The 26,374-nt window shown below is 39.7% G+C and overlaps 3 protein-coding genes across 4 annotated transcripts; 1 reads left to right on the top strand and 2 right to left on the bottom strand.

Annotated features, from left to right (window-relative positions):
• The first annotated feature begins 2,743 nt into the window (after positions 1-2,743).
• On the top strand, positions 2,744-16,554 carry LOC115782829 (tetraspanin-2-like). Its single transcript, XM_030733284.1, has 8 exons — positions 2,744-2,993; positions 9,125-9,227; positions 12,339-12,436; positions 12,536-12,610; positions 12,689-12,772; positions 12,890-12,946; positions 13,068-13,151; positions 13,238-16,554. Exons 1-8 carry the CDS (start codon positions 2,925-2,927, stop codon positions 13,301-13,303), a joined length of 636 nt encoding a protein of 211 aa, XP_030589144.1. The 5' UTR covers positions 2,744-2,924; the 3' UTR covers positions 13,304-16,554.
• Positions 16,555-18,783: 2,229 nt separating this feature from the next.
• Positions 18,784-23,527, bottom strand: LOC115782820 (mitochondrial glutamate carrier 1-like). 2 transcript variants are annotated; one of them, XM_030733266.1, is made up of 10 exons: positions 23,380-23,527; positions 22,727-22,831; positions 22,226-22,351; positions 21,904-21,959; positions 21,306-21,396; positions 21,104-21,222; positions 20,767-20,962; positions 20,515-20,672; positions 20,303-20,378; positions 18,784-20,192 (listed from the first exon to the last, which is right to left on the bottom strand). In XM_030733266.1, exons 2-10 carry the CDS (start codon positions 22,747-22,749, stop codon positions 20,033-20,035), a joined length of 1,005 nt encoding a protein of 334 aa, XP_030589126.1. In that variant the 5' UTR covers positions 22,750-22,831; positions 23,380-23,527; the 3' UTR covers positions 18,784-20,032. The 2 variants fall into 2 exon arrangements, with proteins under 2 accessions (XP_030589126.1, XP_030589127.1); XM_030733267.1 differs by having other exon boundaries at positions 20,033-20,192; positions 23,403-23,495.
• Positions 23,528-23,966: 439 nt separating this feature from the next.
• LOC115783512 (thyrotropin subunit beta-like) lies at positions 23,967-25,010 on the bottom strand. The gene is made up of 3 exons (XM_030734372.1): positions 24,910-25,010; positions 24,647-24,815; positions 23,967-24,290 (listed from the first exon to the last, which is right to left on the bottom strand). The coding sequence occupies exons 2-3, from the start codon at positions 24,806-24,808 to the stop codon at positions 23,967-23,969; spliced, it is 486 nt and encodes a 161-aa protein (XP_030590232.1). The 5' UTR covers positions 24,809-24,815; positions 24,910-25,010.
• Positions 25,011-26,374: the final 1,364 nt, after the last annotated feature.

Raw genomic sequence — 26,374 nt, 5'->3', positions numbered from 1 at the left:
TTTTTGTGTTTCCAAACACACTTTCTCAAGTTATTTCTATCCTTTATAATCTTCTAAAACTGACTGTGGGTGATCACCAGTGACAACAAACCAACTATCACTGAAATATGAGGTCTTAAGTTTTACTCAGGCCAAGACCCGTGAACATATACAGTATAAGCTCTAATTACTTCTCTTAGTTTGCGCTCGTCTCTTTAGATGAGAATATGCTACCCTCTTGTGGTCATTTAGAAAACTGCTTAATCGATGCTGGTGCAAAATGAATGGGGAAGTGTATGAACTCGCTCTCTCTCACATAACTGTTTATTCCAACCAGCAGTTAAATCCACATCTTCTCTTATCCTTGCCCTCTCCACGTGCCTGACTGCACTCTCACCCGCACTAATGCTGCTGCTTCACAAATCACTTCCTGGCAACACGATCAGAGCTCGTGTTGCCAGGAAACCGCATCCCAGCAAGGCCGTCTGATCAAAGTTTTTCTTTTTCTTTTTCTTTTTTAAGACAGTGACCTCAAACCAACTTTCACTTTGGAAAGAGCTGCAAACAGGTGGTGTGGTCTGTTAATCCTGACATGCTTTGCTTTGAGTTTGCTACAGTAAGCTGTGAAGCTTTACAGGGCACTTAAGCTTCAGTGTCTCTGAGACGAGGCAAAGAATTATTTTTCTTTGATGAATTTCCTTTATGCACACTTTTCTAAAATATATTGAGGTCATGGAGGCAAGCACGACTGAATACAGTGAATACATAACATTCCCATCACTCCATAGATGCTATTATATAGTTTTTGAACGAGGCCCATTTATCTGTTGTACACGGTTCAAACTGAATGGTGAAACTGAGTGAAGAAAACTCAGGCGACAGAAAATAAATTGCCAGTGTCACCAGTAGATGGGGCTATGCTGCTTTAAAAGTCTCCACTTTTAAACTCAACTTCAAGTTTTGTTTTTGTACAGGTTTGTTGCTGTGGGAGTGTTGATCGTCTCTTCTTTAAAATATCTAAAATAAACTACAATTTTGCATGAGGCTGCATTGATTTTTACAGCCGCCAGATCTCAGAGTGAACCAATAATGGCTTCAGAGCTCATGGAAAAAGGTGAAGGCCTTGATCCAGACACGGATGAAACAATGGACATCTGCTCTTAATAATGCCGCACATTCAAGAAATGAGAAGAAAAATATGATCTTAGCTCATATTCTGCTTACAGTACAGTGTGATGACAACGTGCTTCTAAAGAGACTCTGTTTATACATGTGTGACTTTCAAATAAAGTCAAACCTATCTGTCATCTTGAAATACCAAAGCCATAATAGATCACGTCAACTTTGTGATCTACCCCTTAAGTGTCTTGCTGAGCTATAAATGATCCACTCGGCTATTTGTGATCTATTTTAGTGGAGGCTACGACCTGCACATACTTTTCACGTTCACATGTTTGGAACAGCATAGCAACAGAGCCACTAAAAGCAAACAATAGTCAGCAAGCTGGAACTCTGTGGTCTTATCAGCCTTTCCACTAAAATCTATTCAAATAGATTTTAATGACATCTGTAAAAATGTAATATGAGGATATGTTTTATGTAAGTAGGAAGAAAGTTGAACTTGAATGAACTCATCCCACCAGGAGTAGATAAAACACCACGGGCAAGTGAAGATAGAAAGTGCTAGTTAGCCCTTAGAAATGAATAAATAATAATTTTCTTAATAAATTATCAGACAGTTTTAATGTTTTTAACCTTTTTTCTAAAAGAGGCCTTTATTGCTACATAGTTCATTTGAATTTTACAGGAAATGCTTGGGAAAGGCTCAGTGATTGCAGATGGGAAACGCCCCAACACCAACATGGTCGTTGGTACAGATACTCTATCTGTTATCTGCTATTACAACAGTAAACACACGAAACATGCTTTGAAACTTCTAATGGCTACATACTGCAGACAAACTTTCTCTTGTTTGCTTGCTTGTTCCCACAGTTCATGTGTTCATCACAAAGTTTTTGATGAGCCTATAGTGTCATAATCATATAGCCCAGTAAAACCACCAGAGGGCTCCCAGGAATGAATGCATTGTGGCAGACAGGAAAAACAAAACAACATTCACGTATTAGTAGATCATCAAACACACATTTTAAAAATTTTAGGATTTTTCAGCGTTTTTTTTTTTTTCATTTCATTTCCTTTCGTCTTTTTTATTGATTGTTTGTTTTGATTTGTTTTTTCTTACTAAATCTCCCTCAACTGTGTCATCTCTTCTGCATGTTTAAATGTAATTTTACAGCATAATTTATATGAAATTCGAAGTAGGATTTTCGACAGCACAACTATTTGGAAGACAATCCTGGTCTAATTGGCGGAAGTGGTGCTATGGTGCTATTGTAATAAAAAAAAAAAAAAAAATATATATATATATATATATATATATATATATATATATATATATATATATATATATATATATATATATCAGATATTTGTTGTATCTTTTACTTCCGCTATTGAGTGCATCAGCAGGCTACCATTATGTAGCATGAAACAGCAAATAAAATAAATAATGCCAAATATAAAATAAACGCAAAATAACATTTTTAAAATGGTCTACGTCATAGGAAAACGATGACTCCGTTTAAAGGCAAAAAAAGCATGCCTCCATTGAGCAGGCTCAACACCCCACCACCACCCTTCAGCCACCCTCTGCATTATTGAAAGGGGCGGTCTGGAAAGAGTCTAAGCGGATCCTGCAGTGTGTGTGTGTGTGTGTGTGTGTGTGTGTGCTAGAGAGAGAGAGCGGGAGAGAGAGAAAGAGAGAAAGAAAGGCTACCGTGACAGTGTTGTCGCCGGGTAAACCGTTGTTGTCTCTTTGTGCAGAGTCGGTATAACCGTCTGAGCATTTTAAGGGAATACACACAAAACAGTGTCATTCAGCTGAAATGGGGAAGGTGGAAGGAGGAATGAAATGTGTGAAGTACCTGCTGTTCGTGTTCAACTTCATATTCTGGGTAAGTGCATGTTTTGCTCTTGTGCTGCGTGATGATGAGACTCAAGTTGCGCGTAAATAAATAAACGGCGAGCAAGTGCAGCAGTGCGGAATACTCACTCCACGCAGCAGACTTTCACATCCACGTGGTATTTTACCAGCGATGCAAAGACGGTTTACAGTTTTCGCCAGACGCTTGTCTGCTTTATTTAGTTGCTTTCCAGCGTGGGTTTAGACTTCTCTGCGTGGCGCTGAAAGGGTGACAGCTAGAGGTTTTCAGTTTTGGCTCTCCGGTCTCAAATCAGATTTTCCACAGAGGAAAAACCCGCCCCCCCTTCTTCCCGGGGAAGCGTGTTTTTGAAAGGAAGACTGAATGAAAAGGCAGAGAGGGATAGAGATTGAGACACAGCAGCATGGAAAACAAACTGAGCTCTTTGCTCCCTGTGCTGTATTGCTTCATTAACACACTGCAAACTGTCAACTGACTTGTAAAGAAAACCTCAGCTACTCCTACTTCTGTTTTTTTCATCTTCTTCTTTTTTAAGCAGCGCTTTGCTGCAGTCAGGTGGATGTCAAAGGTGGCTGTTTGTGAGTGTGTTATTGTGTGTTGTGCAGATGCTTGCCACATGTGAATAACCCTAACAATTTTGTCCATTCATTTTTTACAGCTATAATCGAGCACATGATCAAGTCTAGAAAAGATTGGTCTGCTCTTGGGGATTCTTTGTGTGTGCCTGTGAGTGTTGGACTGCACTTTGGCTTTATTTACGCTGCTGTTCACACTCACCGCTCATGGACAAGTTTCTGTGTGTGTGTGTGTGTGTGTGTGTGTGTGTAAGAGAGACTTTTGCAACAAGCATCTGTGGAGTGGATCAGGCGCTGAGTGCACTGTGAAAGGATCTATTGTGACAGCAGGACAATAGCGTAATTTCAGGCTGTTGCTCCTCCCTGGCTAAGCAGCAAAGCTTGCAGGAGTCCCACTTGTCCCACAATTGACTGGTCCCACCACAGACAAACTCCACTGTCTCGGGCTTGATGGCATCTGTGTGTGGACACTTACAAACAGAGGGGTAAAGATGAGAGAGATGACAGAGTGAGAAAGAGTAACTGCTTGATAGACAAGACTTAGAGGCAGAGGATGTATAGTGAGGCAGACAGTGGATGCAATAAAAGAGAAAAGGGTCATTGGGAGATTGAGAGGGATAGTCATGTACGTGCGCGCTCACATGGGCGACGGGGGACAGTTGGCTTGAATTTGACCCAGATAAACACAGAAAACAGATCAGTAAGAACATGTTGGAATGTTCTGTGGGTGGATGCGTCTGCTTGCGTTACAACTGTAAAAAAAAACAAAACAAAACAAAAAAAAACTACTATTCATTTTCATTCTTTAGCCAGCTTGATTACCCACCACTCATAATCATTGCACTCCAATTCACACCGGGCTGCAGTCCCCTCTGTTGTTTATGGACTGAGCAAAAATGAGAAATGAATGAAGAAAGCAAATAACATTTCTTTGAAATCTCTTTGTGAGACCGTTAAATGGAAAATAAATGTTTTACCTCAAGGATGAACAGGGCACCAGTGTAGTTAATAATCACCCTCATTTGAGACGTACAAACACTAACATACATAGTCCTTGAACAGACTGCTGTAAAATGGCACTTTGTTGATAAATTTCTCTTGACGCCGTCTCTCACCATCACGGTGAAATGAGATTCCTGCAGAACCCCGTTAATAAAAGTCCACTGATCAAATGCAGGCCAAGCTATTGTGTATATTTCATCATATTTCTGCTGCAAACAGAACATCAGTACCTTGCTGCCTTGTCTGGCCTCTGTTCATTGCCCTATTTAGTCAAAAATTAAGCCTGTGAGGTAAACAGTCAGCTACAGGGCAAACACAGTCTCAAGAGTGTACTAGCCAACTTTCCCCTCTGTTTTTCCCCAGTGTTCTGTTTTAGTAATGATGACTGCTCTGGTTAATTGTTAATCTGGTTAGTTAATGAACAATATTAATTTAGTAGTTATCGGCCCAAATTAAAAATATCATTGTTCTTGTACAGAGGTTATTGTCTTAAAAAGGTCACACATGTGCTTAGAATTGTTTTTTTCACAGTAGCTCAAATTGTTACAAAGTATCCAGTTTGTCTGATGCATGGAGTTAAACTACACGGTGACATTTTTACTTATGAGACGACTAATAAGCTAGTAACACTGCACATCACAAACTTTTGTTCTTTTTTTAACATGTAAAAAGAGCATACAATACATTTCAGTCAATAATCACTCTTAATAAGAATTATATCTGTGTGTGGGGGTAGCTCCTTTTTCATGCATCAAAGATTGTTAACATCGCAATCTGTGTAAAAGATGCTAAATAATACATTTTTTTCCATAATAAATTAGAGCGAAAGCTACATCGTGTTTCAAAGTGTAAGTGAAAGAGGCTGCCAGGGAGAGTACCAACATGTTCTTAGAAACGAAATGACGTCATCCGAAACAAATGAAAGCCACAAGAGCCATGAAGTGAAAACTGAAATAGAACTGAAAAATTCCCCCATCTGAAGGTTAATGCATTTTTTTAATGTGATAATTTTAATAAAATTTAATAACACCAGCATGTTTATCAAATGATGCACAAACCCTAAGCAGAAAAAAGAGAAGTGCTGGAACATCGAGGTTTTCTGTCAGTGTAGCAGCTACTGATATTAAACACACATGCAGCCGAACAGGAACTGTCTCACAATATCAAGATTACTGTAAAAAAAAAAAAAAAAACAGAGTTTTTAATGTTTCTTAAAATGTCAGTTGTGATAGTGTACAACTACCTCAGCCCCTCTTGTCCCGGAACAAGAGAAGCAATTTAGAAGATGGATGGATGGATGGATTTCTTAAAGTGACTGGCTTAATAAATGGATAAAGTATGACATGGTGAGTAACTAACTCCCTTGCAAAGTTCTTCCTTTACGGGTTCGAGCATCATCGTCTAGCTTCAATAACTGTTGTATGGCATAATGTTATTTTATTGTTTGCGTCAATGCTGCCACATCAGCTGGAGCAGATTTCTCATATTTTGACCACTAACTGAATAAATTTAGAAGATATTGTTTTGAAAATTTCTGGTAACAAGCCTAAAAAAAAAAACACTTTCCATGGCACTTCACCAGTCCCGCCTGTGGCTGAGTACAATGGGATTTACCCCACCCATAATTATGTCGCTCCTATTTACCCTTTGCTGCTGCCCATCATTTTTAATGTGCGCTTGCATCTGTTTTCCTAAACATGTACTAGACAGAAGACTATTTTTAAACAGCTTAAACCCCTAACCAGTTACTGCTGGATTTTAGATTGTTTAAAAGGGATTTCTTTTTTACTTTTATAAACTATTTTTGTTTTAATTTACAGTAAAGCTCCTTTTTTGTCTAAACTAGAAAGCGGATAATGCCACAGACTGTCTCTGACCAAGACCACAGCCCTGTGTCGGCTCAGCCCCTGTTTTCATGGAAATTCCCCTCACAAAAACACTATTTAACAGCACTTTAAAAAAGCAGGCCTTAAACTGTAAAAAGGACCTCAATAAAGCTCCGACACTAAGATTTCCATTCGGTCCTGCAAATATCCAGACGCTCAAAGTATCTTTAAAGGTATAAGGACAGAAAAGGGACACAGGAAAAACTCCTGGTTTTTTGGGGTTTTTACTCCTATTTGTGTTTTAGAGACATGGACTATAGAAAACACACAGGTTAGAATTTAATATTTGCCTCTGAACAAGGTGTGTCTGTAGGCTGTGCATGCAAGAAGAAAAATGATCGGTCCCCTAATGACTTATTCCCTCCTTTTCTCTCTCCCATCCATATTCCAGTCTCTCTTTCATTGTGTCTGTGTGTTTGCATCCTATTGTGAACTAAAGCGTATAGTCACAGGGAGACAGTGGGTCTTTGTCCTTTGGGTGAGACTGGGAGGGCGAGGCTGAGATGAGGTGGGGTTAAAGGAGGGGCTACATGGGGATAAGTCAGGGCGGTGAGAGAAAACAAGGGAGGGGTGTGGCAGGGCAGTTGTGGGGGGGACCAGGGGGGGTTGAAAGCAGAGAGGGTATTAATAGGACCTATGGGATAGTCATGCTCATGAGTGCCAGTATTGGGAGTGTATTTAGCATGGCAGCTACTGACTGCAGTGTTTTGAAATCTGATTTTGAAAAGGCTTTTGAATGCAATCATAACAGTAATGACTCTTTCGAGTCTGAACCAACCACCTGCTCCTCAATGCAGCAGTAGTACAATGTATAGCAGCTTGGGATGGCCTTGCTTCTCTTAACACTGCATGCATATGCACAAAATTCAGTAGGCAGCAGTAATCGCTTCACAGTTACACCAACACCATCGCACCAGGTGTTCTGACAAACAGCACGGTTAAACAGATCCAGAGCCCCTCCACATTAATCCAGCCTGGTTCAGTAAGTCTGCAGACCTACAGCCTTTGCTACGCTGTGCTTTATCACTTTGGACCTGCTAATCCTGAAACCCCAAGAGCTCAGCTGCCCCATACATCATCACGCATCACACTAAATCCTCAGTTCGGGAGGAAGCTGGCTTCCCAGCACCTGTCCCATTCCGATGCTTTACAGCTGAGCTGCTGGCTTCACTTTAGACCAACACTATGAAATATTACCTGTGGAAATAACGTGGAGGAGGAGAGGAGTGTGCAGAGTGAGGGAAAAGATGAAATATTTAAAGCAAAGACTGAAAAAAAATGTTGCAGAAAGAAGGAAAAAGGGATTTGGTAAACAAAAGGTCCAAAGGCGGCATTAAGATGGAACAGTTTGTTTTTGTCTGGATTTGGCAACAGAGCTTCTTTCTCCAAATAAATTCACCTAACAGAGCTTGAGGACACATAAACAGTCACACAAACATTGGTCTACCTAAAGTCTAGAACTGGGATGCCAAGAGACCTAAAAACTCTCAGTTTAGACAAATCATTTCTTATCTTTGGGGACACACACACACACACACACACACACAGTTACTGTTGTTTTGAAGCTCACCATGAAGGTTTTTAGACTGGATTATCCTCGGGGGGCCTCAGGGGGCTGAGTGATCATTAAAACCTGTCTATATTGATCTGTAAGTCAAGTCAAGTCAAGTCAAGTTTATTTATAAAGCACATTTAAAACAACGACGTTGACCAAAGTGCTGTACAAGATCTGTAACCCCAAGGACTATACTAAATAAAAATAAAAAAATATATAAATAAATAAATAAAATAATAAAATAAAAATAAATAAATAAAAACATTAAGAACAATAAATAACATAAGAAAATTAAAAATTAAAACTTTTAAAACAAGTACCATAAAATACCATAAAACAATCATCTAAAAGGAGGTAGCACTGCAGCCAAATGCCAAGGAAAAGAAATGTGTTTTTAAGTGGCACATCCACCACGGCCTCTGCTACTCAGAGCATCTCAGATCTCTGGAAAAAAGAAAAAACAGTTCAAGATCTTCTGACCACTTATTAAACAACATTTTTTGCTATATAAGGCTGCCTTTAAAGCATGAGCCTTGAGTGTGATTTTGTTTAATATATACTAACAGAGGTTTAGATGAAGGAAAATATGAGCGACATGTAACCACATTTCCAAACAAACAGCAGAGCCTGTTTAAGCTCAAGGTGCCACACTGCTGCACTCAGCCAAGCTGGTCATTTTCTCCCCACTGGGAAGCCAGTGATCGTTAAGGGGTGTTTCCATGTTACGTAAGATGGATTCGCTCTGCCCTGACGGACTAAAATGCTCAGATGATCCGCCCTTAATGTCGGCAGATATTCAGATGTGCTGTTTTGACACAAAATATGAAATTTTAGCTATTTCTGAAAAACTGAAATTATTAAACAGGTGAAAGGATTAGTGTTTTTCTGGAAAATCGCATTTAGGGAGTGTAAAGGAATAAAGATATAAATGGGGAAAAAAAGGGGTGCTTGAAAAAAGGAGTGCTTTTGTGATCTATCCAATAATCTGTGTGTTTTTGCAAATATACTCCAATTGAATGCACATCTTAACTCAGTACATCAAATTCAGCTGGTATTTTTTGTTTGTTTATGATGAAGACAGCACATTATCACAGTGTATGTCTCTCCTATTATTCCTCCCTCTAGTTGATGGGATCCTTTGTTCTGGCAGTGGGACTGTGGCTGCGTTTCGACCCAGAAACTGTTTCTCTGCTCAGTGGTGATAAGGCTCCGGATACCTTCTTCATTGGTGAGTACCATAGCACACCTTAGCTCATCTTTACAGCCAAGGCTGGCACATTGTGTACACTAATTCACAGTCAGCACAAGGCTGTTGATTCAGTACATGTGTGGGTAATTCACCACAGGTTTTGGCACAAACTCTGTAAAATCCTTATCAACTAAATGTGATCAAATGTGTTTTCGTCACCACAGTCGGTTGTTTTTCTAGTAGGGTCCAGCTTTGGTTTCTGTTTTAAATAAATGCAGCCGGGAAATCACTTAAAATGGGTCAAGGGAAGGTCTGCTGTTCCTGTTAGCAATTAAGCTGAATATTACGAATAGAAATGGGAACGTAAGGAGCAATCTTCTTATTTAGGCCAGGAACTTTGAGTGCCCTTATTTGATAGATGTCTAAATAATTTTTTTTTCTGTGCATCAACTCATTTCAGAATCAAACATTTTCTCACACTTTTTAATTTGAGGTACAACTTGGTGGCGTCAGATGGACTGAAACATAATGTCCTAGAGGTGTTCTGTTGGATTTAGGTCAGGCGATTGTGGGGTCAGTCAGTGGTATCAATTCCTTCATCCTCCAGTAACTGCATGCATGCTGGAACCCAACACCCACTGCACCAGCATAGGGTCTGACAATAGGTCCAAGGATTTCTTCCCGATACCTAATGGCAGTCAGGGTGCTGTTGCCTAGCCTGTAGAGGTCTGTTACTAACAGAGGTTTAGAGGGAGTGGATATGCTTCTACAGACCATCACTGACCCACCACCAAACCAGTCATGCTGAATGATGTTACAAGCAGCATAACGTTCTTCACCTCTTCTCCAGACCCTTTCACATCAGTCACATGTGCTCAGGGTGACCCTGCTGTACTCTGTGAAAAGCACAGCGTGCCAGTGGTGGCCCTGCCAATTCTGGTATTCCATGGCAAATGCCAATCAGGCTCCACGGTGCCATGCAATGAGCACAGGGCCCACTAGAGGATGTTGGGCCCTCAGGCCACTGTCATGAAATCTGTTTCTGATTCACACCAGTGGCCTGCTGGAGGTCATTTTGTAGGGCTCATCCTGCTCCTTCTTGCACTAAGGAGCAGACACTGTCCGGCTGATGGATTCAGGACCTTCTATGACCCTGTCCAGCTCTCCTAGAGTAACTGTCTGTCTCCTGGAATCTCTTCCACACTCTTGAGACTGTGCTGGGAGACACAGCAAAACTTCTGGCAATGATACATATTGATGTGTCATCCTGGAGAAGTTGGACTACCTGTGCAACCTCTGTAGGGCCCAGGTATCGTTTCATGGTACTAGTACTGACACTGACCCTAGCCAAATGCAAAAATAGTGAAAAAAGTCAGGAAAGAGGAGGAGGAAAAAAATGTCACCGGCCTCAACCTGTTAAACCATTCCTGTTTTGAGGAGTCTCATTGTTCCCCCTCTAGTCCTCCTGTTCTTAATTTCATTAACACCAAAGCTGCTGAAACTGATTAACAACCCCCACTGCTACTTAACTGACCATATCAATATCTTAGATGTTTAATTGACATCATACTATATTCTTTCCTTTCATTTTTTTGAGCAGTGCACATTAGCGCACTCACAGGGCTGTACTGCCCAGATGGAAAGAAAGAGAAGGAGGGGAGGAATATATGGACAATTAAAGAGAGTTACATCATGCAAATGGCAAATCTTTGAAGCAAAAATTGGACAAAGCATAATAATAAAGGGCTGAATGTGGAAGGGAAGGAGTGGATCTGCAAGGGTTTTCATATGGTGAACACATAGTTTGTGTCATACGTATGATATCAGCAGTTTATTTTTAATAGAGGAGATGCTTCTAGTCCTGATTGTTACTTTATTTTCCTCTCCCAGTCCAGCTAAACTGCTTAGGAGGATAACGTTGTGTAATGTTAGACGACCTCTGGGAGAAACATATGCTTACAGAACCCGGCAACACTGTTAAGGCATTTCAACACGTCTGAGAGTGCCTGTGAACTGAAGTCAGATGTGATTTCACTGATAGTGGGCAGCCTCCGACGGGTCCTCTGAGCCTGAAGTGCTACACATGTATTTGACAGCGAGTGTGTTGTGCCCACAGACACAGCTGAGAGTCCACAACAGTTGCTAAGGCTTGTTTCTATGGCATTAAACTCACTCAGAACCCATCTTTCCTTTTTACTTTAAAATTATTTTTAAGATGTTAAAAAAAAAAAGGATACAATAAATTAAGACACAGAGGAAAATGGGAAAATCAGCTTGCTTTACGATGCTTTTTTGTTTTGTTTTGTTTTTCTTGTTTAGCTTGTGCCACAGTGAGAGCAGCAACACTATTTGTCACCAGATGGAAGAAGTTAAAAGTTAATTAACCATCTTAAACCGACAGCACATTTAACACCTCCGGCTGTCCTCTAAACTCTTTACAGGCAACAAAAGAAAAACGTGGATGGTTACCGTATTACACAAAGTTTTACTTTGACAAACCAGAATCCTCTGAACTGTCTTACTCAGACCTGACCCCATATAACCGAGAGCTGAGGCATCCGCTCTTAAACCACCCTCTGTGGAGCTGTTGCCTCGCAACAGACCCCACTTGCATGAGATTGCGTGGAGTGGATCTGTTGAGTTCCTCCCTGCAGACCCACCTGTGATGTACTCTATGTTTCCTAATGAGACCCTAAATGGTTAGCTTAGGGGCATGACTTGATGCATCCCACTCAGACCCCCCCTCTTAATCAGACTCTTGCTTAAAGAGTGTTTCCTGAGGATGCCATTTAAGGATACAACAAGGAGGTCCACTCTTAAAAAGAGATGTGGCAAAGCACCAATATACATAGCAAATAGTATAGTCAGAAACGATAATGTTTGGTTTTCTTTGCACTAGTGACGCCCTCAGATTACATTCCTGGTCCTATGCTGCCCCCTTTTGGTGACTCTGTAACTTAATCACCGTAAGAGCAAAAAAGCTGAGCATGTCAGCAGCATAAGTGCAGTGGTCTATCACAATGAGGCAGCTTTTCATTGGTGTAACTAACCTGCCACAGTAATCAGTATCTTAAAGGTTGAACTAAAGACAGCATTTTTGTTTATCATCACTATTAGAGCGTATTAACAACATTTTTTTTTATGTTCCAGGTGTGTACATACTTATTGGTGCTGGCAGTCTAGTGATGTTGGTGGGTTTCTTTGGCTGCTGTGGAGCCGTTAGAGAATCTCAGTGCCTGCTGGGCTCAGTGAGTAATAATGCCTACAAATCATAATCAAAGCCCAAACTGGTATCCACCTTTGTCATATTTACAAGTATTAAACACAAATCCTTTATTTCTCTTCAGTTCTTTGCTTGTCTGCTGATCATCTTTGGGTCAGAGGTGGCAGCAGGGGTGTTTGGATTCCTAAACAAAGACAAGGTACATTTATTGTTTTACTGTTTTTGAATACTGCAAGCAGTATGAATACTCCAAATTCACTTTTCCTGTCTCATACAGATAATTGAAGATGTCCAGAACTTCTACGTAAAAACCTATAATGAAAACAGCAACGGCACATTGATCATCTCTTACCAGAAAGTGGTACATATAGAAAAAATAATACTGTTAAACTACATATAAAAAGCATCATTATTTAAAAAAAAAAAATGTAGCTCATACCATGCCTTGTCTTCTCAAATTTACTCTTACCGCTTTAAGCTGAGCTGTTGTGGAACCATAGCAAACCCGTGCCCCGATGCTGAACCAAATAAAAAGGTAAGATCTTTCAGCAGGTCTAGACAACCAGCAAAAATTTAGTTCTGCTCCTTTGTTGTCTAATGAATGAGTGTGGTGAGCATGCTGGTTTACTTGAACTGAACCAATCCTTCCTCTGCAGGACTGTGAGACAGGTATCAAAGACTTCTTCAACAGTAAACTCTATATCATTGGATACGTGGGCATAGGAATTGCTGGCGTCATGGTGAGTTGGGAGAAAGTCAGAAACACACACACACACACACGATGACTGATGATAATATGATAATAATGTGATTTCCTTTGCAACAGATCATTGGGATGATTTTCAGTATGGTGCTTTGCTGTGCCATTCGCAACAGCAGGGAGGTCATTTAAGATGGATTCTTGCCCTCTACTCTGAACTGCTTCTGTATCCAGCCCATAAAGACTGTACAGCAATTCATATTAAATGTCATCTCCTGTCCGTCAAAAGGCCAGGGAGCCAGGAAGTAGAACATGTTTGAAAAAATTCCTTTCCACTATGGTGCTCATCCCCTCCCTTGTGCAGTTTTTTTTTTCTTTTTCTTTTTTAACCCTTGAATTGTTCCTTATTTATTTCCAATCCAAAGCAAAGTACTACAATCTACCTTTCATAACATTCTGGGAAGACATTCACATATCAAATGGGAACAGTACAAATCCTAATGCTGAGTAGACAGCCCGTCACATAGCTTTTCCTAATGGGCCACCACAAAATTTTAACCCACATACTATCACAGCAGTGTCAGTGCTTTTTCACACAGCCTTGACAGTGACCCCTGGGCTGTGGGAAACTTAAGCCTGAGAGAGCAATCCAAGGTGAAAGCTGCTGAGTTTGCTTATCTGTGCACACAGAAAATAAAACCCATACACACACATGCAGATATGCACAGACATAGAAACACAGCTATGTTGTACTACATGAGACCACAATCTTAACAAAGATTTCTGCATCTTGGAGACAGTCCTGATTGGTTGAATCAGTGTGGAGTGTTACTCATACATGCTGCATTTTAATCAATCAGGCATCCACTGGGATTCCCCAGCACTCTTAACTCTTACACACACACAGTATGCACACACACACTCTGTGAAGTGCTCAAACTACTTAGTAAGCAAAATCCAGTTATCTAATTAAAGGACTAGTTAATATTATGCAGAATCCACTCATTTGATTAATTTAAGAGTTATATGAAAAGATTGATGCCACTCTCTTGTCTGTACAATAAATATACATTGTAGTTAGCTTAAATTAGAATGAAGACAGTGAACATGTAGAAGAACACAGAAGAAGGAAACAAATGATGTGTTCAGACTTGGTCTCAGTCTTTATTTTCTCATGTGTTCAGTATTTACACTAACACAATTAACTCATGGATGTAGCTTCATATTTGACAAATATGAGAGCACCATTGATCCTTTTCATCTGACTCTTAGAAAGAAATTAAGTGTTTTTCTCAAAACTCTATTCTCATATCTTTACACAACTAAGCTAGTTTGTATCATCATGTGTATTATATTGTCTACTTTATGAAATACATTGCCAAGCTGATGTGTACTGATGAGTGAGGGAAGGTAGTTTGCAAAACTCACCCAAGCTCCTCTTTCAAGCAGAAATTAATATAAAGGCTTCCTGAAGGTATTAATTGCCGTTAAGAGGGGCTCGTGTGGTCCAATCAAAATAATCTCTTATGTTAGAACCCATCCCACCAGTCATTGCTTAGAAGATCCAGATCATATGGCAGCATTTACAGGCTAAACTACACTCCCCTCCAAAAGTATTGGAACAGTGAGACCAGTCCCTTTATTTTTGCTGTGGACTAAAAACATTTGGGTTTGACATACTTTTTTGTATCAATACAAGACAAAAAATCAACATCTCAGTTTTTATTTCCAGGTATTTACATCTTTAGGGTGGCTGTAGCTCAGGAGGTAGAGCAGGTCACCTACTAAGGTTGGCAGTTCAATTCCTGCCTACTCCATGCTGTATGCCAATGTATCCTTGGGCAAGATACTTAACCCCAAATTGCTCTCTGACGCAAGTGTTGGAGTGTGAATGTTAGATAATAAAAAGCACTTAGCTTAGTTAATCATGGAAGTGCTGGTGTGAATGGGGTAAATGTAAAACGTGTTGTGTAAGCGCTTTGAGTGCTCAGACTGAGTAGAAAAGCGCTATATAAGAACTAGTCCATTTACCATACACAGTTTAGGAGATGCCACCTTTGATCTTAACCCATCCATTTTTCTTGTGAGCAAAAGTATTGGAACAGATAAACTTAAAATAGATTCAAGTGAATAATACTATTATTCAAGTGAATAATACTTAGTTGCAAGTCCTTTGCTTGCAATAACTGCATCAAGCCTGCGACCCACTGACATCACTAAACTTTTGCATTCTTCTGTATTGCTTTCCAGGCTTTTACCACAGCCTCTCAGTTGTTGCTTGTTTTGGGGGGGTCACTCACCTTTAGTCTTCTCTTCAGCAGGTAAAATGTATATGTATAAATCTATAGGGTTTAAGTCTGGAGATTGACTAGGCCGGTCTAAAACCTTCCACTTTCTGCCCCTGATGAACTTCTTTGTAGTTTTGACAGTGTGTTTTGGGTCATTATCTTGTTGGATGATGAAGGATTTCCCAAACAGTTTGGTTGCATCATTCTTTACATTGATGGACAAAATGTTTCTGTAGACTTCTGAGTTCATTGTACTGCTGCCATCATGTGTGACATCATCAATAAAGATTAATGAACCCGTCCCAGGAGAAGCCATGACATTACTTCCACTGTATTTCACCTATGAGCTCGTGTGTTTGGGATCGTAAGCAGATCTTTTCTTTCTCCAAACCTTTTAGCCTTTTCATCACCTTGGTAAAGGTTCATCTGTGTCTCATCAGTCAGAATTTCTGAGGCTTTTCTCTGTACTTCTTGGCAAACTCCAGCCTGGGCTTCCTGTTCTTCTTGCTACTCAGTAGTTTGCATCTTCTGGTGAAGCCTCTGTACTTTTGTTCATGAAGTCTTCTGCTAACAGTAGATTGTCATACCTTCACTCCTGCCCTCTGGAGGTTGTTGCTGATGCCACTAGCAGCTGTTTTAGGATATTTCGTCACAGCCCTTCGACTCTTTTCTGTCATCAGCTGCTGTTCCTTTCCTCGGTCTACCTGTTCAACATTTGTTACTTAGTACACCAGCAACTTTCTTCTTCAGGACATTCCAGACAATTGTACTGGCTATAGCCAATGTTTGTGCAATGGCTCTTATTGATTTTCCATTCTCTCTCAGCTTCACAATTGCTTGGTTTTCAACCATAGACAGTTCTCTGGTTACTGCTCTAATTATAAAAGCAGTGTGCACAGGCAAAATGCCAATCTGAAACTGAGCGCAGATATTCAGCTCTATTTATTGTTTGAATAATCAATGGAACAGGGCACACCTGTCAGTCACATGTTCCAATACTTTTGCTCACAATGAAAATGGCTTCAGACAGAAGGTGCTATCTTCTGAACTGTGTACCAGATCCAGATGTAAATCCCTGAAATAAAAGCTGAGCTGCTGATCTTCTGTGTCATATTCATCTTTTAATGTCAAACTCAAATGTTTTCAGTCTACAGCAAAAATAAAGGGATTGGCCTCACTGTTCCAATGCATTTATTTGGGTGGGGTGGGGTGGGGGTGTATATTAGCCAGTCAACTGAAAAAAGACACTGATGCTGTGAAATGTGGTCATCCAAGCCAGGCCTCTGATCTCTTCCCACTTGCCATCAGTTTTCCCTCTGTGCCTTAAAATTACAGTTCCCTCAACAAACGCCTATAGAATAGTCTGTATTCCACTCAATTCATTAACCTCTGCAAATAAGAGGGAAGGATAGATGTACTCAACCTGGAATTGTTACTATTTATCAGGCCACTTTTTAATTCTGTAGGACTTTTTCCCGAAGTCAGGACTGTAGGGTGTACATATGTTTGTTTTTTTGTACGTTATTTGTGTTAAATGCAATAGTTACTATTTAACATGCTGTGCTTAGACAGATGTTTGCAGTAGCTGTACAGTGTCGTAGTGATGAGAGTGTTTGCAAAGGTCAAAGCAAATCCACACAGCTGAAAAAGTGTCATAATGATGTGCCTTTTTTTTTATTATTATTTTAAAGGTATTCAGTTAGCTGAACGTAGTGAATAAACGTAGTAAAAGTGTTCATATGTTTGTAGAGTTGGACTGCAGTTAGCCGTCAAACACGTTTAACGAGTAGTGCATATGGCTCCACTCGCCATTTTTGGTGTGTTTAAAAGTGTTGCATTCAGCTCGAGCTCAGCCAAGGAAGCTGACATGGTGCAAGCAACGATTTCCCTGCCAAATATTTCAAAAGCCTTTTGGAACTCTATATCGAGGACTCAAAACAATCATTTTTAACGTTGATTAAATTCAAACAATCGAGCTACATTAGACATAAGCACTGGTCAATATTGCCATTCTTTGTTTTATTCCATTGCGCTGTAATGTGGTGCAAATGATGAGAACAAGTAAGACTTGATAACCACTTCAGGATGCCAGTAGGCAGTGTTTACTCTGAAGACTGAGGCAACACAGAAGGATCATCAGACTGTCACTTCAGAGGCACACTTTACTGCTGCTAAATCCGCCGATCTGTTGCTGTCTTCCTCATTTATATTTGTTTGAGCAAATCTGGAGATGTAACACACTGTGCACCTAATAAGAAAAACTATGTACGCAGTCAAGCCTTTCATAGATTATTGTGTGTTAATTTATTTTAATACCATTCCAGGCTTCTCAGGAATATAGGTGTTTGAAGTTTAATAAAGCTTTGAAGGTTTTGTAGAGTTTCACGTTTCTCCTTCCATCACAGACATTTGCACAAGTTCACACAGTACACACAAGGACATACATTTCTATAGTGATAATTTCCTATTGATAAAGTGATCTACGGTAGTAGAATTACAATTCTATGTGGATGATTAAAGCAGAGAGCAGTTTATATAAAATTATATAAGCTTCAACATTTAACATGTTTGCATATACACTTTTAATTTTGCCATATAGCTTTACAGTGTGTGGGATTGTTATGTAATAACTTGGGATCCGTCCACAGTGTCACTCAGGGTGTCAGTGATATGCTTGTTGCATTGGTTTCAGGCCTGAAAATATACCAGTAAGTCTACACACTTCCAGCAATTTCCATTAAAGAAATGCATCTACAGCATGTTGCTGGATGTACTCTAAACACAGTGATGCTTTAACCTCAGATGATGTCATGTAGTGATAATGTGTAGTGTTGACATTAAGAAAACTCTTTTGGAAAAGAAAAGAAGAAGAATGAAGTAGTTTCTAAATATAGTGGTGTATGAGTTCCCAGCAATCTGTGATCCCCAGGAAACCCAATGATACCAGCAGAGATTAAGTAGGTTTCCACTCCAGGTTTCCAGGTTAAGCTGAATGAAGTTCATGTCAGGGGTTCACATTTCTGTGCTTGATCTTAAAGGACAGCTGGATATTAAGTTGAGGTTATAGTTATGTGTGCAATTCAGTAGAGACTGCAGGACTGCCCTGGTTAAGTTACCCCAGCACTGCAGTACGAGCACTTTTACTGCCAAAAGCATAACCACGCTTGTGGTGCATGTGTAAAGGAGCAGGGTAACACCTTTAAATCTTGTGTTAGAAAAAAAGATATGAAACTATCTACAGCTAATCTGCTGCCTGTTGCCCAGAGCCGCAAACAGTGACTATAGACTATAAAATTCAATATTTCAAGCCACACAAACTCAACACAATACAGACAACAGAAATAACACTGCATTTACAGACATTTATTCAGCGCTTAGACATATGCATTTACATGCATGGTTCTCAAATGAGCATGAAAAATCAATTGTTTTCTCACCTGGGTCAAATACTTTCAACACTTTCAAATTTAAAACTGCTGTCATTTTAGATTGAACTTGCACAGTTTCAGAAAACTGAAGAAAACTAAATAAATAATGTGTATTTACATTGGCAAAATTGCTTAAAGTATTTTGACCCATGAAAAAGTCCAGCAGACAGAGAGAGCAGCTTATCATTGCACTGTTTACAGCCTCTGAATGCCTAACATGATAATTATGTGTGTGCTCACGTATCTCTGACAGCCAGAAATCAACTAGGTAACCACAACAGACTAAGAGAACATGGCTACATGTAGGTCATGTAGCACCTTTTTTTCTACAGGTTTGGTCCCAAATGCTTAATGAATTCATCAATAAAGTATTTTCCATCATAACTTTACCATTAAACATTCCCTTTACCACAAAAATGAGGTTCTCTAAAGTCAGCTGCAGACGGCCTTGTTGGGCTTTTTATTTAGAGTTCAAGCTTCCATTTGAAAAACCAAATAGAGTTGTGTAGGCTGCCATAGAAGAGATTCACAGTACACACTTAAAAACAAAAAATTAACTTGTTGTGTTCTCAATCACAAAGCAGTGTAGATGGTGCGAGACTGGGGGAGCAGATGACCTTTCGAGCAATCAGTTTTCCACATCACAACTATCTTCTTTGAAAGACAGAATCTGGGAATTCTCTTGTGAAAGAGGTTATGCCTCATTGTTATGTGTATCCTCTTAAAACAGGATATAAGTTAATCAAGTGAAGTAAAAAATATGACATAGTTGTGTCTCTTTGTAACATTAAATTTATATCATCACCTAGTAGGTGCCGAGACAGTTAGAGGGATGATAAGATTAGTGTTGCACTGAACGGCGGATGATGGAGTGAAGCTAAGAAAACAGTGAATAGTCTGGTGCCACAGGAGAAGAGTTCTAGGCAAAAGTGAGGAAAGTTTTCTTTACTCTCAATAAAATCCACTGAAATACACAGACAAGTAAACTTCAATCTCAGTCTCTTAAAAAAAAGAGAGATCTTCAGGCATATTTTTAAACCATCTTAAAATGGATGGTATCTCTCTGGTCCTTTAGCATTTTACGCAAAACCTCCAACGGTAAAGAAGGTACACAGTGAGCTGGATCCATTGCTACACCCAGGGCATAGATGCTGTAATTTAATGAACCAGCAAAACTTGGAAACAGATTTTTTTTTTTTTTTTTCTTATGCAGAGCAGATGTTGTAGGGAGTGTACCCCAGCAAGAACTCTCCAACACCTACAAAGTACACAACCTGTGCAATGCCAAAGAGTGGGGCTATGACCAGGGCCCGGCAACTGGCTCCTTTGAGGAAAGCTCCGGGACCCTCTTTTCTCAGGATCTTCCTGCAATTAACAAGACAAGCTCAGAATTAAGAATCTTTAAGTTATGGTATTCAGGTCAAGCCTGATGTTTGATGGTGTTGCTGGCAAAGCTATGATTAAGTCACAATTACCCGATGCAGTCCACCACTCCACTGTATGTTTCTTCATTAGCTCCTTTTTTGAGTGACTGGAGCCTTGTCTTGACCACTGTATGAGACAGAAAAAATATTTAGGCAAGGATTTATAAAAATATTTAATTAAATAAAAATATTTCTTCAAAATTTAACTTTACTTCCCAGTGCAGCAAACACTGACCAGTTATTTGCATACTTTAGTCACTCACCATCACAAGGACTGACAGCCACAGCGGCAATGGATCCAGCCAAGCAGCCAGACATAAAGGACCAATAGAAAGGCACAGATGGCTCTTCAGATAAATGCTGGCCAAGTTGGTGCACATGTGCAAAAAGAGGGAAGTACACAACAGAGAATGGGATGTCCCTGAAAAGACAAAATACAAACAAACATGTTTGCATTAATAGACAAAAAGATGTAAAGCTGGTAAACTAAGCATACATAATAAATCACATCTTACCTCATCAATGTGGCCCCAAGACCCCTGTACAGTCCTGTAACACCCTTGGTCCTCAGCAGCTCTCTGGTGATCTGTATGGCAGAAACTCGCATGACTTGAGGCCCGGGACTGGTGTTATAGGAACGGCTAAGAACAGCATTGGTCCCGCCCATCTTCAGAGTTGTTACAACGGTGGGCATCACTCTCTGCTGGGCCACTGGCAGAAACAGGAAATCGAAGTAATTATATTGGAGCTAAAACATTCCAAAGTGCCGGGTAATTTGTTTTTCTGTTGATTTTCTTGTAGTTGAGATTAAAGTGTCTCATCCTTATCCAAAGCAGCTCCTGATGCTCTTACCTAGCCTGCCTGCATCCTGCAGCTGGATCTTGAGCATCTCCATGGGCGTGGTGACAATGACCTGACACATTCCCGCACAGCATCCTGCCAACATCTCCTTGACCACCGTCAGCTTGCCACTGAAGACACAAACACATAGATTAACTTTTAAAAAAAAGAATGATATTGGATTTTAATATCTTTTTCATTCAGTGCTACTCACCTATCTTTGCTCAACATGTGGCGAAAGAAATCATTAGCAGCTAGTTTGATGGCCTTCTCTGGGGTTACCAGGGTTAGATTTACTGCAGCACCTGCAACAACAAACTCTTAATTTTAATGAAACCTATTAATTCATCAGTTTGACAGAAGGTTTTCCAGTGCAGGAAAACAAGAAGATAAATAAAAACAACTGACTAAAGAAATGTTTGCGCATAGCAAAATGGAAATACTTAGCTGTGCGTAAACAGAACCACAGAGCCTGCCACTAAGTCACTGTGGCCCACAACATACTGCATTCTCACCATCTTACAAGATGAACCACTGATCCACTAAACCATTAATGGGCCAATTTGCACAGGCTTTGATCCAAGCACTGAGATGTGACTCAGCATCTGGGTGTCTGATTAAATTACCCAGTTTGGTTGTATTGGTTCCACCAATTTCAAATAAGGTCAGACAACTAAATATGCCATAGATCTCATTGCCTTGATACCTCTGCCAACATAAGCAATCACAGTTCTTGCAAATGTAGGCTATGGTCCTTGGGGCCAACAATCGCTTATTAAAATGGCAAGTGTGGGTAGTATGCTGAGTATTACCTCTGTACATGCCAAAGTACCCTTCAGATTTAACTGTCTTCACTAGGCAGTCCATCCTGATGAGAGAAAAAAAAAGAGAGAAACATAAGGTTTCACAGAGAAGGCTGCCACTATTCTACTACATCAAATTACATTCTGCTACCACACAATAGGGCTTAAGTGTCACTGAAACACAATGAGGAACAGACTGACACAGCAACAAGAACAAGAACTTGCATGGTAAGAAAACAATAATGCATGAACACGCATTTTTATTCAACACATAATTCTAGAGGTGGCTCAAACTATCAGTGAGTTTGCATTTGGCAGGTGCCACTCTTACATGTTCTTGTAGATTTGCTGCCCACTGCGCTGGTTCTGCAGGCGGGTCTTGGCCAAGTCAATAGGGAACACACAGGTTACTCCTACCATGCCTGCAATCCCTCCATTGATCAGTTTGGCTGGTAGACTGTGCAAGGGCAAGTCACAACAAGCAAGTGTGTAACAATCATTCCTTTTCCCACCATATTTTTACAGTTAAATAAGGCGGGGCACTGACAGGCGAGGTGGTGAGACCTGCTGAAACTGAGCTGAAGTAGTATGAAATGCTTCTTGAAGCGTATGTGTGAACTGTACTAGTGTATTTGTTTGCAAAAGCTATAGGAAATAACTTGCTGACAAAGTAAAGCAAACAACACACAGAAGTGTATAGGAGTGTTACATGTCAGCAGAGAAACAACAGATGGAAAATTCTGCTTACTGTATAAAATTAGTGGAATAAAAATTGAAATCTGGGCATGTTTAGTATTTATTATCCCATATGTCACAGTGCACAGGTCCATACCTTATCTGCTGTTGCTGGGCCATGGTTCTTGAATTTAGTGAGTGCAAAAGTTGTCGCACAAAGGAGGCCACAGACGGAGAGCAGGCAGCGAGTCCCTGAGAGACACTGAGCAAGGCAAGAGTAAAAATAATCTCAAGGTTATATATATAGAGGAAAGTCCACCCCTGCAGATACAAGAATAAAGTTGACATGACTCTCCACCCACTCCATTGCCAGCCAAGTTAGAATCAGGGTCAGATGCCCCCTACCAAAATCAAACCACAATCCTCTATCCAAATCCAAATACTTTACAAGGCAAGCATGCACCCATCTACAGTGTGTAATTTCAGATGAATCCAACTCCTGTCTCAAAGCAGAACATACAATCCTGCAGCGGGTAAAATCATAAATGTTGTGCTTATTGCATAACTGCAGCAACAGCAACAACTATTGCGTCTCACAGTTAAGTGTGACCTAAGTTTGAAAGTTAATTGTATCTGCTCTGCGTATTTACTAATGCATTACGATTTTTTTATTTTATGTTTTTGTTTGTTTTGTTTTTTTTGTTTTTGCAGACCTGCCCTGTAAGTTGATGCTGGGTTGTTAAACGTCTTGATAAGTGAAAGATATAATAAACTATCGGAGCATTATTCGAATAAATCACGGTCACTTACCGCAAAGAGCAGGGACAACACACCTTAATATGAGGTTTAACGCTGGTTCATGTCCACCGGTCAATTTCTTCGATTAATGAATGAATGAATGATTGGAAAGAGGAAGGAGACATTCACTTCACCTGACTTGTGGACCAATGAAAACGGTTTCTTTGAAAACTGGGCGGGACCAGCAGACCATGATGCAACATTTGTAATTGTGACGTTCAACCTAATAACCCTGCTTCCATGGTACATGCTAGCTCATAGCAGGAACCATCTTCTTGCTATTGGTTATACTGTATTGTATCTGTACATATTCTGCATGTTATATTTGCCCCCCCCCCCAAAAAAAGCACAGCAAATCAGTAATAAAGTTTGATTTTTGGATTTTTGGCAGTAATTGCGCATTTATTTAAGTGCATTCATTGCAATTTCATCTTTTTAGTTGAGCATTGTAAGGCAAAAACATGAACTCATAATTGTAATGCATTCCCAACAGAGGTGTTTTATTGCAACATCAAATGCATACGAAACTAGAGGAAAGAACATAAGTACAGATGTACTGCAACAAACAAAACAACAAAACAACAACACAGATACATCTCTTAGTTATTTTTGTTAATAGCCGAGTCCGTTCCGCTGCTTGTGTTCGCATATTGTGAGATTTCAAAAGCAGATTGGTTGCGTTTCTCCACACTGTCAAGTGTCATGAAGCACTGATCATAAGCGAAACGACTGGGGTGGACACAACGATGTGTTCGTGTGTCACAGTGCCTACAGCTGCAGCCGTGGGCTGCGGGATAATACAGCAATGGGTTGACATCCTTGGGACAACCAGGAATATGGACAGCCCGGTACACTAAGGAAAGAGGAACACAGCTACGCTGGATCAAGAAAGTCCTCCCAAACCGTCCCCTCAAATTAGTGTCCTGGAAATGAGGAAACGAGGCTGGTAAAGACTGTGCAGTAAGAACAGAACAATATGACATTAAGATTTTTGCATGATTAAGGATATGTGGCACAGCACTAGAATGGGGTACAAGTGGGATTGATGTTTATTTACCTCCATATATAATGCATTTTTCTTTGCAGCATGTTTTTTATGGTACCAACTACAGTGTTGCCTCAAAAATTCTAATAATGTGTATCATCACACATAAAAAAAAAAAAACTTCATTACACAGTTTGCACAGGTTTTTTTTTTGTTTTTTTTTTCACATCATATAACAAAATGTTAAGTTGAAAAGTTTCCATGAAAAGTGTAACAGTGTGCAGAAGTTGTCACCTGGGTGTAACAATAGCCACTGCAGATGGTAGTGTTGATAGGCACGCACTGGGTACATTCTTGCTTCTCAAGCCATAAAGTATAATTCTGCAGCATACAGGTGTACACTGCACCAACTGTCAGTGCACAAAGCAGCAAGCATTTCAGCACAAACAGAGGCATGCTAAATCTGTGAACACACACAAATACAACCAAACAAAATAAATAGACTATTAATGCAACAATACAAGGTTTTCATGCAAACCTAAAGAGAAAAAACAAACCTTGATGTATAACTTCTTGACAAATGGATTAAGATGGGATGCGTTTGATTCTCCCCTGTTCCCTGTAACTATCTGAAAATGTGAAGGGTATCCATCCTCTTTTATGTACCCCTTAATCCACCCTGAGTGTCCCAGGAACCTTTAGTGTACAACATTATACCAATAATCATGTCAGCTGACTGCAATGTTTAGAGTTCTTGTGTGAGAGGGTTCTCGAACGTACAGTCTATGGTTTGTTTACACAGGTCATACTGAAGACCTGTGAAATACAAGCTCAACCATTTGTTATATTGGAGGTTAAACTGTGTGTCACACTTACATAATATGACTGCAGATTGAGAATGCTGCCACGACACCTGCGCAAATCGCAAACAACAAGTTACACGACTCCGACCACAACCCTTAAACGTGTGTGGCTGGTCAAAACTGATCCATGTGACTGATTCCACACGTTTTAGGTCATGAGAAGTGAAAGAGTCAATGAAATAAAGTTCCTCAAAGTGAGTCTCCTTTGAAAAGTGACATCTTGAAGTCAAACTTGTGTCAGCAAAGTGCATCTTAAGACCTTCATTTAGTAGAACAAATGCTCACTTGTTGTATTTAATGATAGTTTGATCAAACAAACCACTTATAAAATGTGACGCTACAGAGACACATTTCTCTTTGTTTTTATGAGTCAAAAAACAATTAAAGAAACATTTAAAAGTTCCAAATAGAAATAAGATTGACAAATCTGAAATCACCCCCTTATTTATTTTACCTACTAATTCTGCAGTAAATGCGATTGCTGATATTGGTTTGGCCTGGCTGATGCTGGGTCAGCATGTGTCCTACAAGTGAGGTGAAAAAGGGTATGGCCTCTTTAGCTAAGCCATTAATGCTCCTATAATTCCCATCTGTTCTTAACAGAAGTGGCCATGTGACCTCAGATTTTTTTTTTTTTTTTTTTTAACACAATGTTGTAAATAAACATTTTAACTCAACACATCTAAGGGGCTTTTAAGTCATCTGGGAACCAGAGTTTGGGGTACTGTAAATTATGAAACTTAAAATTGTAAGCACTAATTATAATAGTTTTAAAACATATTCCAGCACTTCATGACTTAATCTTATTTAAGAGGCAATTTTTTTCATAATTGAGATATAAAAATAAAAAATAACCAATATGCAATTTTGTGTATAATTAAAAAAACACCAGAGAAACCTCCAAAAGCAGCTTTTTTTTCTTATTGACCAAATCTCTCAATTGTAAATATATTTTTTCATTTAGATTAAATTTAGCTTCATATTTTTTTAAAAAGCATCCTTAAATATCCTGAAATACATTAAGTGCAGTTTTTTAAATTATGCATTTTACACTCAGCATACAATGTGGCCCATTAGACAATTGACACTACTTTTTTCTCATGACCTGGCCCCTGTTTCTGTCACTTTGTTTTTGCTCTACATTAAACATGATGGGTCA

The sequence above is a fragment of the Archocentrus centrarchus genome, chromosome 7 (assembly GCF_007364275.1).
Source record: "Archocentrus centrarchus isolate MPI-CPG fArcCen1 chromosome 7, fArcCen1, whole genome shotgun sequence".
In the NCBI taxonomy this organism is placed as follows: domain Eukaryota; kingdom Metazoa; phylum Chordata; class Actinopteri; order Cichliformes; family Cichlidae; genus Archocentrus; species Archocentrus centrarchus.
Note: the sequence above shows the minus strand (reverse complement) of the source record. Positions and strands in the feature narration are given on the sequence as shown.